The following is a 14,803-nucleotide window of genomic DNA, read 5'->3' on the forward strand; positions in this document are numbered from 1 at the left end:
TCTTTCTCTCTTCCTCTCCGTTCCCCACTGTGTTCCACTCTCTCTCTCTACCTCTCTGTTTCCCATTCTCTCTCCCTCTCCATTCCCCACTGTTGTGTTCCACACACTCTCCACATCTCCGTTTCCCTCTTGGGTTCCACACACACTCTCTACCTCTCTGTGGCGGTCGCTGTCGATACAGTCTGTGGCAATGCACAATGCTGATACCCTGTCTGTTTGTATCGAACAGACTAAACTTTCTGAAGCTTCAGCGGGGAGCCTGTTTGAATATATGATGGAGATGGGACGGGAAGGCCTGGCTGCTCTGTTGTGACAGAAGGTGCGGGGAGCAGAGCCAACGACGTCCCGGTTGCTGTGGACAATTCCAGTGTTTTACCCCCTCCTCCGACGACCCTGAATGTGCCGAGAGAGGGTTGGCAGTCAACTGTGGGAAGCATCACAGTAGCGTCCCATCTTGTCCTCAGCCAGCAGCAGTTGCGAGCCAAGGCAAACTGTCCACTTACCAGCCCCTTAAGCCTGTGACACAGGAACAGGAGGAGGCCATTCAGCCCCTCGAACCTGTTACATAGGAACAGGAGGAGGCCATTCAGCCCCTCAAGCCTGTTGCATAGGAACAGGAGGAGGCCATTCAGCCCCTCAAGCCTGTTGCATAGGAACAGGAGGAGGCCATTCAGCCCCTCGAACCTATTCCGCCATTCAATTAGATGGTGGAGGGTGCGGGTTTGGGAGGCGCAGAGGCCAATTCTCGCCCCAATTGCCAGCACGGCCGAGACCAGCGCGGTCCGGGACGGTTCTTAGCCTGAGCTGGGCCGTGCACAAACTCCAGCCACTGGCGAAACGAGCAACTCAGCCTCCGACGGCGGAGGGTGGCAGCAAAGGCGGGTTTACGGGGGTCGAGGCACAGGGCAGCCACGATCGAGGGGCTGAGCGGCCTCCTCCTGATCCTCGCTCCACCCGCCCAGCGAACCCGCAGCATCCATACCACACGCTGCTTCATGACCACGACAGAATTTATTTCACAAAGTCTCCCAGCCATTCCTTTACAACAGTCCAGTGACCCAAAGGATTGTAGCCCTTAATAAAATATCATCTATTTTACACGACCTGCCAACCTCTGGCTGAGACGATTGGACAGGGAGGAGTGTTTGAAACATCGCTGTCTCTTCTGCTGCACAATGTGCGTCAAACGCCACTCTCGGGACCTGGGCACGTGCGAGCGATCCGAAACTGGGCATGCCTCTTGTCCAGAGAGCGCCGCAGGGCCCCCCCCGATAATATCTCACCGTTTGCACTGGAGGCAGGACGAAGGATAAACAGTCCCCCCCGGTAAACCCTTGTGTCATTCGGGAGGCTCCTCGACGAGCCACAGTTCCACCTCTCTGCCACCAGGTGAGGCTAAAGGTGAAGATGCCAAATGCAAGGCAGAGGGGGACGGGACGGGTCAAGGTGCAGAGGTCACGGGCCTGTCACTGCCAAACACACTCAGGTCACGTAAAGTGTTGGTTCGAGCCTTGAATGGACAGGGCTCTCTCTCTCTCTCTCCCCCATCCCAGAGTGGGATCAGCGTCAGTCGGCCATTCTTCGCTTTGTGTTCCCACAACCCCAAGACAGCGGCGTTCGAGCTGCAAGGGGACACGGGCAGCTGAATCGGGGGGGGGAGAAAAGAGACGACAGCTGCCCCGCGGGTCACCGTCGGCAACAGACCACTCTGGAAATGCACTGCTCTGGGGGAGGGAGGGCAAACCCACCCCAGGCCCCGTGCCCGCAGAACACGCCGCAGGCACTCCCCCCGAGCCTCTTTTTAAAAAAAAACACACACTGTGGGGGGGGGGGGCCTGCTGCTCGCGGGCACCGACTTCAGTCAGAGGAGTGCTGGCACGGCCGACCCGGGCAGGCACAGCGAGGGCGGCCAGCCGGCTCGCTACAGCAGGGAGAGGAAGCCGTTGTCGGCACTGTCCAGCCGGTCGGTGCCCGGCCTGGCGCCCTTGGAGCCCCGGCTGGGGTTGGGGGTGGTGGAGTATTTGAGCGGTGAGCGGATGAAGAGCTGGTCCTCCTCCTTCTTGATCCAGTGCAGCAGCTTGGTGATAATGTTGATGGCGGCAGCCTTGGTCACCAAGGGACTGAAACACGTATACAGCTCAAACTTGCCCGTCACCTGCGAGGGGGCGGGAAAAAAAAGAGAGAAAGAGGAGGCAGATTTTACATTAACACCCCACTAGAACCCTCAAATACGCCCCCCCCCCCCACCACCAAACACACTCGCAGGCGCCAGCTGCTCGACTGCAGAGGGCATCGCGTCCTCGCACGTCCGTGCACACCAGGGGTGGGAGACCTGGCTGACTGCCCAGGGAGCAGCGAGACTAGCTGTACTACCCCCCTACCCCGTCCTGGTTCTCGTTGTGTCGCACTACAGGGCTCCAGGGAGCTTGGAGAAGCGTCCTGAGCCGAGGCACTATCGAGAACGGACCTGCTGTCTGACTGCGTCCCGAAGCGTTTCACAGGCAGTGCGGTGATTTGTTCCGACGGGAACGGGGCGGCCAACTTGTGCACAGCAAGATTCCGCAAATAAGGTGAATCACCAGTTCAGCTGGTTTTTTTTGAGTGGGTGTTGGTCGAGGGATAAATATCGGCCCCAGGACACCGGGGAGAACTCCCCCACCCTCCCTCTGCTCTTCTTCCAATAGCGGCAGTGGGATCTTTCACGTCCGACCCGAGAGGGCAGACGGGGGGCCTCGGTTTAATGTCTCATCCTGAAAGACGGCCCCGCCCTCAGTACTTGAATTCCTGGGCTTGCTCACAGGTGGGACACACCCCACCAACACTGGCTGAATCCACCCCCTACGCAGGCTGCTCTAACCACGAGGGGAGCCTCCACCCATCACCACAAACCTGCTGCGTGTCAGCCTCCAAGGGGACTGGATGAAGGAATGCTGCAGCACCACTTACCCAGGCTAAGAGAGTCTCTTTCTCTGCCACGTGGTAGATGAGTTTGAGGGGCCGTGCCAAGCTGTGAATCCTGCTGTGCAAGTACTGATACAAGTCAAACAAGTGCTCCTTCTCTTGGTCTGTCGAGTATGGAGCTTCGATTTCAGGGCTGAGAGAGAGAGAGAGAGAGACATATAAATAAATATACAGGAACCGACTGCATAGAATTACATTCGGCCCAACTGGTCTGTGCTGGCGATAATGCACCACACGAACTCCATCTCCCCCTATCACCATATCCTTCTATTCCTTTCTCCCTCATGTGTTTATCGAGCTTCCCCTTAAATCCATCGATTCTATTCCCCTCGACCACTCCCTGTGGGAGTGAGTTCCACATTCTCACCGCTCTCTGGGTAAAGAAGTAAAGAAACATCTTCTCTACGTCTACCCTATCGAAACCCCTTTCATAATTTTAAAGCCCTCTATCAGGTCACCCCTCAGCCTTCTCTTTTCGAGAGAAAAGAGCCCCAGCCTGTTCAGCCTTTCCTGATATTTATAACCTCTCAGTTCTGGTATCATCCTTGTAAATCTTTTTTGCACCTTCTCCAGTGCCTCTATATCCTTCTTATAATATGGAGACCAGAACTGTGCCCAGTGCTCCAAGTATGATATGGAGACCAGAACTGTGCCCAGTGCTCCAAGTGTGATATGGAGACCAGAACTGTGCCCAGTGCTCCAAGTGTGATATGGAGACCAGAACTGTGCCCAGTGCTCCAAGTGTGATATGGAGACCAGAACTGTGCCCAGTGCTCCAAGTGTGATATGGAGACCAGAACTGTGCCCAGTGCTCCAAGTGTGATATGGAGACCAGAACTGTGCCCAGTGCTCCAAGTGTGATATGGAGACCAGAACTGTGCCCAGTATTCCAAGTGTGATACGGAGACCAGAACTGTGCCCAGTGCTCCAAGTGTGATATGGAGACCAGAACTGTGCCCAGTATTCCAAGTGTGATATGGAGACCAGAACTGTGCCCAGTATTCCAAGTATGATATGGAGACCAGAACTGTGCCCAGTGCTCCAAGTATGATATGGAGACCAGAACTGTGCCCAGTGCTCCAAGTGTGATACGGAGACCAGAACTGTGCCCAGTGCTCCAAGTGTGATATGGAGACCAGAACTGTGCCCAGTGCTCCAAGTGTGATATGGAGACCAGAACTGTGCCCAGTATTCCAAGTGTGATACGGAGACCAGAACTGTGCCCAGTGCTCCAAGTGTGATATGGAGACCAGAACTGTGCCCAGTGCTCCAAGTGTGATATGGAGACCAGAACTGTGCCCAGTGCTCCAAGTGTGATATGGAGACCAGAACTGTGCTCAGTGCTCCAAGTGTGATATGGAGACCAGAACTGTGCACAGTATTCCAAGTGTGATACGGAGACCAGAACTGTGCCCAGTGCTCCAAGTGTGATATGGAGACCAGAACTGTGCCCAGTGCTCCAAGTGTGATATGGAGACCAGAACTGTGCCCAGTGCTCCCAGTGTGATATGGAGACCAGAACTGTGCCCAGTATTCCAAGTGTGATACGGAGACCAGAACTGTGCCCAGTATTCCAAGTGTGATATGGAGACCAGAACTGTGCCCAGTGCTCCAAGTGTGATATGGAGACCAGAACTGTAAACAATATTCTAAGTGTGGTCCAACCAAGGTTCAATACAAGTTTAACAAAACTTCCCTTAATCAAGACCATGCGACTTCTGGGCTGTAGGGCTCGGTGTACAACGAATCACTGTTGTGCGGACAAACCTAGAAGCCATTCTGCTCACAACATCCCAGAGAGAACCAACGAGATGGATGGCCAGTTGGTGGTGTGGGTTGGAGGAGCAACGTCAGGCAGGGCACCAAGAGCAGCTGATCGAGACCTGAAGCCCAGTCTGAAACAGGCCGATGACTCGATCTGGGTTAATGCAATCCCAAAACGGAATCGCAGAATGTTTCCAAGAAGGTCAAAGGTTGCGGCTGGCTCTTAAAGGGGCAGCGCCGCCAGGAAAAAAAAGCAATGGGCGTCTCAGTGGAAGCAGGGACATCTGTGTGACTTTTGTTTAATTGTTCATCTCGGCTGAGGAAAGGGCGGGGGAGAAAAGGGAGAGAGGCAGGACAGCTTATAATGGGGGGTCCAAACGATTCGGTGCCGGTACTGAGGGGCCGGCATTTGGATGAGACGTTAAACAGAGGTCCCCGTCTGCCCTCTCAGGTGGACGTAAAAGACCCCACGGCCCACTACTGGGAGAAGAGCAGAGTGGGGGGGGGGGGGTGAAATAAGAGTGCTTCCCGGTGTCCTGGGGCCGATATTTATCCCTCAACTGACATCGCTAAAAAAAGATGATCTGGTCATTTATGATCGCTGTCTGTGGGATCTTGCTGTGCACAAATTGGCCGTCACGTTTCCTACATTACAAGTGATTGCACTTCAAAAAGTGCTCCGTTGGCTGTGAAACACTTTGGGACGTCCTGAGGCGGTGAAAGGGGCTGTAGAAATGCACGTTCTTTCTTTAATGCTTATATATTTATAAAGGAGTACATGGCTCGGTCCCTCCCTCCCTGCAGTTACTTTAGCCGGTTCCCTTTCTCCCAATCAAAGAATTGGAAGCCACCATTCCCAAAGCAGAAACAGGGAGGAGAGAAGGCGGGGTTCAGGATCCACGCATTACGTAGCGCCAGGAGGTGGGGGGGGGGGGGGGGGGGGGGACAGCGACAGGCTCCTGCGTCCGCTGGCAACCACAGGCCGAGCCGCCTGCGGAGAGCGCGCGCTGTCCCCTGACCGCAGGTCGATCGGTAACGAGCCTGGTCCCGTTCCACGCAGCCCCGGCACGATCACAAACCCCCCTCGCCGAAAGCCGGGAATTCAAGACTCGTTCACATCGCAGCTCGGAAAGCTTCGCCACCAATGAAACGCGGCCGCTGATACCGGCCAACACAGCAGCCATTTTTGCACAGCAAGATCCCAAACAACGAGCAGTTAATCTGTTCTTTTCGCTGTTGGATTGGAACGCAGGACCAGGAGGCCATTCAGTCCCCTCGAGTCTGTTCCGCCACTCGATCGGATCACGGCTGATCTGTATCCTGACTCCATCGGCCGGCCGTGGTTCTGTAACCCTTACATGCCTGGGCAGGGGAGAGAGAGCGCGGGAGAGAGAATGATGTCCCCCCGACACGGAGTTGCTCGCCTCACCTGGTGTACTGCGTCAGCTGCTTGTGGTTGTCGGGTATGTCCAGGGGCTTGTACATGAAGTGCCAGAGGTCAGAGACCCCCACGTGCGAGGCACTGGCCACGTTGCTCCGCAGGGCGCTGGCGATGGCCTGCAGCAGGCCCTGGCCCCGCAGGCTCTCCTCAATCCTCTTCTTGCAGTCCGACACGCTGTAGAAGGCCGTCTTGTCGGTGGAGATGAGCAGCAGGCAGACGGTGCAGGCCGGGTCCAGGTAGGAGATGTAGGCGTAGAAGTAGCTGTCAGGGTACAGCCGGGGCAGGCAAATAGGAGTCCAGACCTCGCCCGCCTGGAAGGAGGAGGAGCCAGTGATGAGGTTGAAGAGCAGGTGCAGGTCGACGGGGTCCAGCCGCGAGTCCTCGATCACCGCCTTCTCCTGCACGATGGCGACCAGCTGGCTCCTCGCGATCAGGATGGAGAAGACCAGGTTGGGGGTGACGGCCTTCTGCAGGATCTGGCTGACCGAGTCGCGCACGGAGGAGGGGAGCGGGAGGCACTGCACGGCCCCCAGGAGGAAGCTGGGGTCCGAGTCCATGCGGTCGAGCAGGGTGTGCAGGATCTTCTCCGAGCCAGCCAGCAGCCGCCGCAGGTCGTAGTTCTTCTTGCGCTCGAAGATGCGGGTGACGGTGACCTGGGTCAGCATGCTGATGATCTGGTAGTAGACGTAAAGGAGCTCACGGCAGAGCTGCACCTCCGACTGCCTCGTCCGCGACACAGACACCAGCACCAGCGGGCCCTGCTGGCTGAACACCACCTTGTAGTCGTCTGAAAGGTAAAAAGGGGGAGGTGGTCACTTGTCGCCATGACCCGCCTGCCTTGGTTACAGATCGCCCCCCCGCTCCCCTCTGCCCGCCCGATCGGAGTCACTCTCACCGATCCCCAAGTATCCCCACCCTACCTGGAGCTAACTGGTCCCCGAGATACAACCCAGGGCCATTTGGAGCCTGCCTTCCCTTCAATAAAGCGCCAGCCGAGGCTCACTCTCGGAGTCAGAAGGCCGTGGGCTCGAGCCCCCGCTCCAGAGACTCGAGCCCCGCAATCCAGGCCCGACACCCCCCCCCGACCCCGTACCAGTACTGAGGGAGCGCCGCACTGTCCGGAGTGGGGGGGCCGTCTTTCGGGTGAGACGTTAAACCGAGGCCCCCGCGTTTGCCCTCTCAGGTGGACGTAAAAGATCCCACGGCCGCTATTGGAAGAAAAGTGGGGCCGGTGGGAGGGGTTCTCCCCGGTGTCCGAGGGCCGATATTTATCCCTTACCCCACACCACTAAAAAAGATTATCTGGTCATTATCACATTGCTGTTTGTGGGATCTTGCTGTGCACAAATTGGCTGCTGCATTTCCCACATTACAACAGTGACTACACTTCAAAAAATACTTCATTGACTGTGAAACGCTTTGGGGTGAACTGAGGTGGGGAACGGGGCTGGAGAAATGGGAGGTCTCTCTCTTTCTTTTCATGCGCTGTGCACTCAGGCCAACCATCAGGACACAATAAAACTGGTGAAAGCAGCTCACTAAAAGACACAGAACAGTGCAGTGTCTCAGGGAAGTATTAGGCTGGACAGACAGTCACGCGCGCCTCAGTGCGTGTGACTGCCCTTGGCTACGAGCCAGGCTGTCATGCGGCTTCAGAATGCCAGCAGAAAGGAGAAGGAGCACCTTCAGCTTCCCCAGGTGGGCACGCACCAAGCCTTCAGTCCTCCCCCGCCCCGTCTTGCTGCGTCCAACGGCGATACATGTCCCCGACCACGCGGGGCCGAGAGGATGCTACGTGACCCCCACCCCCCCTTTAAATCAAACGACAGGGGCTCCAGAGCACGAGATCGACAACTGGTTAACACTCTGGTTGGCAGACAGATCAGGGAGATGGGGAAGTGGTTTCAGCAACTGCCAGCTATTTGCAGCACACGTTCAGAGAAAAAGCAACCAGGAGAGAGAGAGACACGTACACTCACAGCCAATTAGGAGACTGCCCAACCTGGGTCACCACCCTCCAGTTAACTGGCCCTGTCTGCCAGTAAACTCATTTAACCCCAGATTGGAAGTCAAACATTACATTGAGTATCTGGCACCGAGCCACCAGTGTTAAAATAACATAAGAATAAAACTGATTAGTACCAACACAGATCGATACGTGTACCCCCCGATTAGATTCCAGTCTGTAACTCACTCCAGGGTATCTGTTATTCTATATATAAACCCCCCGAACCCCTCGATTAGATTCCAGCCTGTAACTCACTCCCGGGTATCTGTTATTCTATATATAAACCCCCCGAACCCCTCGATTAGATTCCAGTCTGTAACTCACTCCCGGGTATCTGTTATTCTATATATAAACCCCCCGAACCCCTCGATTAGATTCCAGCCTGTAACTCTCTCCCGGGTACCTGTTATTCTATATATAAACCCCCCGAACCCCTCGATTCGATTCGAGACGCCCCCGGCTCCTGCTGCTACAATGACTCACCTACCTGATTGGATAGAGCGGATCACGTTGTCTCCGGCCTGGACGAAGGACACGAGCGCCATCATCACGCCCATGGTGGAGGAGAGCGCCTCCTCGTTGCCGTAGCGCGAGTAGATGGGCTTGCCCGCCTCGCTCAGCACGAACACGTGCTTGCGGTGGGTGCGCCAGCCCTCCGCCATGACGTCCTCGTCCCTGTGCGGCGGCGGCGCCAGGGGAGGGGCCAGGTCCTCAGGGTCCCGCCGCTCGGGCTCAGGCTCGGCCCCCGGCGACTGGCCTGAATCCTCCTCCTCTGCCGCCGCGGAGCCGGAGAGGTCGTCCTCGGCCGGCTGGCGGGGCTCGTCCCCTTGCGAGCCGGGGTCCAGTTCTTCGACGGGGGAGCTCGGGCGATCCGGGTCTAGGGGAACAGAAACAAATCAGTCAACGCAGGAGCAATGCAACTCACTTCCGAGTCGAGGGGGGGGGGGGGGGGGGGCGGGGTCGCAAAAAGGAACGCTCCAATAGCTGGACCACCGCTCCGAGTCACCACCAGCCATTTAATGGACTACAGGTGAGCTGGGAACGTCAGGGACAGGAGGAGGCCATTCAGCCCCTCGGGCCTGCTCCGCCATTCAATCAGATCATGCCTGATCTGTAACTCGATCCCGTTTACCCGCCTTGATACCCAACAAAAATCTACCCATCGCAGTCTTGAAAGCTTCAATGGAACCCCAGCATCCATAGCCTTTCGGGGGGGGCGAGGGGGGAGAAAGTGTTCCAGATTCTCGCCAGCCTCCGTGACACGGAGCAGGAGGTCCGCCGAGGGGCCGGCCTCAGCTCAAGCACCGCTGTCAGGGATCGGCCGGCTCGAGTCCCCGACAGGTTGCCAGGAGGCGTGGAGCGATTCAGCGGCAGGAGTCCCTCCAATTCTGGTGCTCGTCCGTCCCCCTGCTCCCGCTCACCTGAACCCCAACTGACCCCCGGTATCCACAGCTTTTTGGGGGAGAGAGTTCCAGATTTCCCACTCCCCTTTGTGTGAGGAAGTGCTTCCTGACATCACCCCTGAACGGCCTGGCTCTAATTTTAAGATTATGCCCCCTTGTTCTGGACTCCCCCCACCAGAGGAAATAGTTTCTCTCCATCGACCCTATCGAATCCTTTAATCATCTTAAACCCCTCGATTAGATCACCCCTTAATCTTCTACACTCGAGGGAATACAAGCCGAGTCTGTGCAACCTCTCCTCGGGATTTAACCCTTTAAGTCCCGGTTTAATTCTGGTGGGGTCGGTGTCCCGCTCTGGGACCAGGCCTCACCTGCAGCCGTCTCTTCCCCCTGTCCGGGTGCCGGGGAGGGAGACTGGCGGTCGGCGGGGACGCCGATCGACGGTTGCTCACCGAGCGCTGCCTCTGCGGCCTCACTGCTCAGTTGCTCGGCCTCCATCTCGACATCCCAGGAACAGCTACCTGCACAAAGACACAACCAGACTTTTAGCCAGAGAGGGGACGGGGGAAGGAGAGGGAAAGAGAACAGGTTTGGCGAAGCCAGCGGCCGAGTCGTGACGATCTGCATGCACTGGGCCTGTTTGAAAGCGGTCACACATTCGATGCAAAAAGAACAGAACCTGCGTTTCTACAGCTCCTTTCACCACCTCAGGACGTCCCAAAGCGTCTCACAGCCAATGGAGTGCTTTTGAAGTGTGGGCACTGTTTTAATGTAGGAAACATGGCAGCCAATGCGTGCACAGCAAGATCCCACAAATAAGCACTGAAATGACTAGATAATCTGTTTTTTTTAGTGATGTTGGTCGAGGATAAATATTGGCCCCAAAACACCAGGGAGAACTCCCCCTCCCCCTGCTCTTCTTCCAATAGCGGCCGTGGGATCTTTTACACCCACCTGAGAGGACAGACGGGGGCCTCAGTTTAACGTCTCATCCGAAAGACGGCCCCTCCGACAGTGCGGCGCTCCCTCAGTACCGGCACCGGGGCTCGAGTCTCTGGAGTGGGGGCTGGAACCCACGACTTGAGTTAGAGTGGGAAACGGTGTGATGTCCCGAGTCCAACACAATAACAACATGCATTTATACAGAGTCTTTAACGTAGTAAAACGTCCCAAGGTGCTTCACAGGAGCGATTATCAATCAAAATTTGACACCGAGTCACATAAGGAGACATCCGGACAGACGATCAAAAGCTCGGTCAAAGAGGTAGGTTTTAAGGAGCGTCTTAAAGGAGGAGAGAGAGAGAGGCGGAGAGGTTTAGGGAGGGAATTCCAGAGCTTAGGGCCCAGGCAGCTGAAGGCACGGCCGCCAATGGTGGAGCGATGGGAATCGGGGATGATCAAGAGGCCGGAATTGGAGGAGCGCAGAGATCTCGGAGGATTGGAGGAGGTTACAGAGTTAGGGAGGGGGGGGGGTGGTGGCGAGGGCCATGGGGGGATTTGAACATGAGGATGAGAATTTTAAATTGGAGGTGCTGGTGGACCGGGAGCCAATGTAGGTCAGAGAGCACTGGGGAGGGGTGATGGGCGAACGGGACTCGGAGAGAGTTTTGGACGAGCTGAAGTTTACGGATTGTGTAAGGTGGGAGACCGGTCAGGACACAGTCGAGTCCGATCACGGGAGACGTCCCAAGTGCCTCGTCAGCAGGCGATGTCACGTTTTTCCCGCTGTTAAGCACGCTGCGCTCACGCCTGATTTAAGGGGGAAGGAGGTACTTACCTGGAGATGAAGTGGGGGGTTTCCCCTCTGTCGAGTCGGTTCTGCGTCGCGGTGAACGGTTCACATCAGCACTCATCTGGCGACGCACCGCGGCTGGTGACACGGCATCGCTGGCAAGAGCCTCTCCTCGCCAGTCAGCGGAAAGTCGGCCCTGCGGGCTGGAGAGACGGTAGAACAAATCAATGCTGGAGGGAGAACTTCACCATCCTTCCACTGGCCTGGACCACTGCAACCTCCTGCAGCCCTGACAGAGCCCTCCACCCTTCCAACTCTTGACATGCAGTAGTGTCCCCCTGCTCCATCCATGCCAATGTCTTCAATCACTTCACTCCCCCCTAAACTCTGGAATCCTCTCCCCAATCACTCCGTCCTGCCACATCTCTCAGCGACTCCTTTAAGGTGCGAGCTGTGGCTCAGCGGGTCCCACTCTCGCCTCGGAGTCAGAAGCTCGTGGGCTCGAGTCCCCACTCCAGAAACTGGAAGTCTCCGTCTCGGCCGACAGTCCCGATGCCGGTACTGAGGGAGCGCCGCACTGTCGGAGGTGCCGTCTTTCAGACGAGGCGTTAAACCGAGGCCCCCCGTCTGCCCTCTCAGGTGGACGTTAAAGATCCCACGGCCGCTATTGGAAGAAGAGCAGGGCGGGGAGTTCTCCCCGATGTCCTGAGGCCGATATTTATCCCTCATCACTTAAAAAGTTTCTCTGGTCATTATCGCATCGCTGTTTGTGGGATCTTGCTGTGTGCAAACTGGCTGCTGCGTTTCCTACATTACAACAGTGACTACACTTCATTAAAAAGTACTTCACTGGCTGTAAAGTGTTGTGGGATGTCCTGAGGCGGTGAACAGTGGTGTAGAAATGCAAGTCTTTCTTTGTGACCAAACCTAAGGCTCCTCCCTCTCTGGTCTGTCTTGCCACTTTGTGAGTTGCCTTGGGACATTCTACATTAACGATGCGGTATGAACACACACAGCCGAGGCACTCTCGTATCTGGTTTCAGGAAGCGGCACGCAGTACTATCCCTGGTCGGTGCTAGATTGGCTGACAGGCCGTGGCGAGGGGCCCCGGGGGAAAAGAGAATTCGGGTTCCCACTACCGATTTCTGGGACCCCTGCTGTGGACATTGGGCCAGGTCGGGATTGTCTTGCTGGTGCCACTGGCTGACGTTATGTACAATCCACGGGGCGCATTGCAGTGACTCGCCGAGCTTTAGGGAGGGAATTCCAGAGCTTAGGGCCCAGGCGGCTGAAGGCACGGCCGCCAATGGCGGAGCGATGGAAACCAGGGATGTGCGAGAGGCCAGAATTAGAGGAGCGCAGAGATCTCGGAGGGTTGTCGGGGCTGGAGGAGGTTACAGAGATAGGGAGGGGGGCGAGGGCCATGGAGGGATCTGAAAACAAGGATAAGAATTTTAAAATGGAGACATTGCTGGACCGGAAGCCAATGGAGGTCAGCGAGCACAGGGGATGATGGGTGAACGGGACTTGGTGCGAGTTAGGATACGAGTAGCAGAGTTTTGGATGAGCTGGAGTTTACAGAGGGTGGAAGATGGGAGGACAGCCAGGAGAGCATTGGAATAGGAGAGTCTGGAGGTAACAAAGGCACGGACGAGGGTTTCAGCAACAGATGAGCTGAGTTGGGGCGGAGACGGGCGATAGACGGAGGCGACCCTGGTGATGGAGCAGATATGTTGTTGGAAGCTCTTCTCGGGATCAAAGAGGACGCCGAGGTCGCGAACAGTCTGGTTCAGCCTCAGGCAGTGGCCAGGGAGGGGGGGGGGAAATAGAGTCGGCAGACGGACTGCAGCAGCTCAGGAAGGCCCACCACCACTCTCTCAGGGCAGCTAGGGATTGGATAACTAAACGTCGGCCCTGCCAGCAGTGCCAACACCCCGAGAACAGATTAGAAAACGGAACGCAGTCCCTGAGTGGCAGAACGCACATTCAAACTGACTGCCAGGAAAGGACACCGCAAGATACTCTACTTGGACATGTAAAAGAACAAACTCCCGTTTCTCCAGCCCCTTTCACCACCTCAGGACGTCCCAAAGCACTTCACAGCCAATGGAGTACTTTTGGAAGTGTAGTGACTTTGTAATGTAGGAAACGTGGCAGCCAATTTGTGCACAGCAAGATCCCACAAACAGCAACGAGGTAAATGACCAGATCATCTGCTTTGGTGATGCTGGTTGAGAGATAAATATTGGCCCCAGGACACCGGGGAGAACCCCTCCCCCCCCCGAATCCCACCCTGCTCTTCTTCCATGGGATTTTTTACGTCCACTCGAGGGGGCAGACAGGGGCCCTCGGTTTAACGTCACATCTGACAGTGCAGCGCTCCCTCGGTGCTGCATGGGGACGCGAGAGGAGAACAAGGCTAAAAGCGGGTTGCCGCAACAAGGCTGGTGACTGAACGCGTAGAACGGAGACGATAAACCTTTTACAAATGGGGAACTCGAGGTCGAGCGGTTACAACAGGCTGCGCCGAAAGAGGCTGAGAAATAGTTTCCAGTCGGTCAGTGACACAACCGTGTGGTCAGTCAGTCAACAGCGAGCATCCGAGGGGTGCTCTATAAGGAGGTGAGGCGCAGAAAGAAGCGAGGGAGATCTGCACACACCAGACTCGATCGGTGGCTGTATGCGGGCCCACTCTAGTTATTTATACCCACGACCACACAGGCGCTCCAGAAAAGGAATTAACTTTTAGACTTCAACTTGAACAAAGTATATTTTTGCTTTGTCGAATGCAATCTGCAACAGAGAGAGAGAGACCGACCTCAAGGGCCATCACTCCCACCCCACGCAGAGTCCGTGTCTCTCATGGACTGCCTCCTCCGATAGTTCCCTTTTATGAATGAAAGTTCCTTTTCCTCCCCTGCCTGAAATAAAATTTCTGGCTTTGTAACCTGACCCATTGTGCATTCAGAACTGTTTTCTGTGGCTAACCTGTCTGAACACCAACGACACCTTTGATTGGTGTAAGCGTGTCCCAGCCTAATATAAGATATGCGATTTGAGAACCTTTCACTCACTCACTCACCTGACGAAGGAGATAATCTCCGAAAGCTTGTGATTTTAAAATAAAATTGTTGGACTATAACCTGGTGTTGTAAGATTCCTTACATTTGAAATAAAATTGAGTATTGCTACTAATATCGCTCAAACCTTCAATCCTCCTCAACGGGCATCCGTACAGCTCCTTCTTTACTGGGTCAATGCAGCCCAAACCCACTCCCTTCTCTGAAAGTCTGCCCCGTAAAATTGGTCCCTCCTGCTCTGTCCCCGTAGCCCTGCAAAATTTTTCCTTTTCAATTCCCTTTTGAAAGTTATTATTGAATCTGCTTCCACCGCCCGTTCAGGCAGTGAATTCCAGATCAGAACAACTCGCTGCGTAAAAAAACATTCTCCTCATCTCCCCCTCTGGGTCTTTTCCCGATTATCTTAAATCTGTG

The 14,803-nt window shown here is 55.6% G+C and overlaps 1 protein-coding gene across 1 annotated transcript; it reads right to left on the reverse strand.

Moving 5' to 3' along the window:
* Window positions 1–992: 992 nt before the first annotated feature.
* LOC137307553 (vacuolar fusion protein MON1 homolog A-like) lies at window positions 993–11,510 on the reverse strand. Its single transcript, XM_067976866.1, has 6 exons — window positions 11,355–11,510; window positions 9,949–10,098; window positions 8,662–9,051; window positions 6,155–6,953; window positions 2,947–3,094; window positions 993–2,155 (listed from the first exon to the last, which is right to left on the reverse strand). The coding sequence occupies exons 1-6, from the start codon at window positions 11,428–11,430 to the stop codon at window positions 1,922–1,924; spliced, it is 1,797 nt and encodes a 598-aa protein (XP_067832967.1). The 5' UTR covers window positions 11,431–11,510; the 3' UTR covers window positions 993–1,921.
* Between the last annotated feature and the right edge of the window lie 3,293 nt (window positions 11,511–14,803).

Source organism: Heptranchias perlo, unplaced genomic scaffold (genome assembly GCF_035084215.1).
Source record: "Heptranchias perlo isolate sHepPer1 unplaced genomic scaffold, sHepPer1.hap1 HAP1_SCAFFOLD_1042, whole genome shotgun sequence".
NCBI lineage: Eukaryota > Metazoa > Chordata > Chondrichthyes > Hexanchiformes > Hexanchidae > Heptranchias > Heptranchias perlo.

Excerpts from the sequence above, each read along its gene's own strand:
- LOC137307553 (XM_067976866.1), bottom strand. The coding sequence starts at position 11,430 with ATGAGTGCTGATGTGAACCGTTCACCGCGACGCAGAACCGACTCGACA. Across the intron at positions 10,099-11,354 it reads ACCCCCCACTTCATCTCCAG|GTAGCTGTTCCTGGGATGTC; the intron begins GTAAGTACCTCC and ends GTCTTTGTGCAG. Across the intron at positions 6,954-8,661 it reads GATCCGCTCTATCCAATCAG|ACGACTACAAGGTGGTGTTC; the intron begins GTAGGTGAGTCA and ends TTTACCTTTCAG.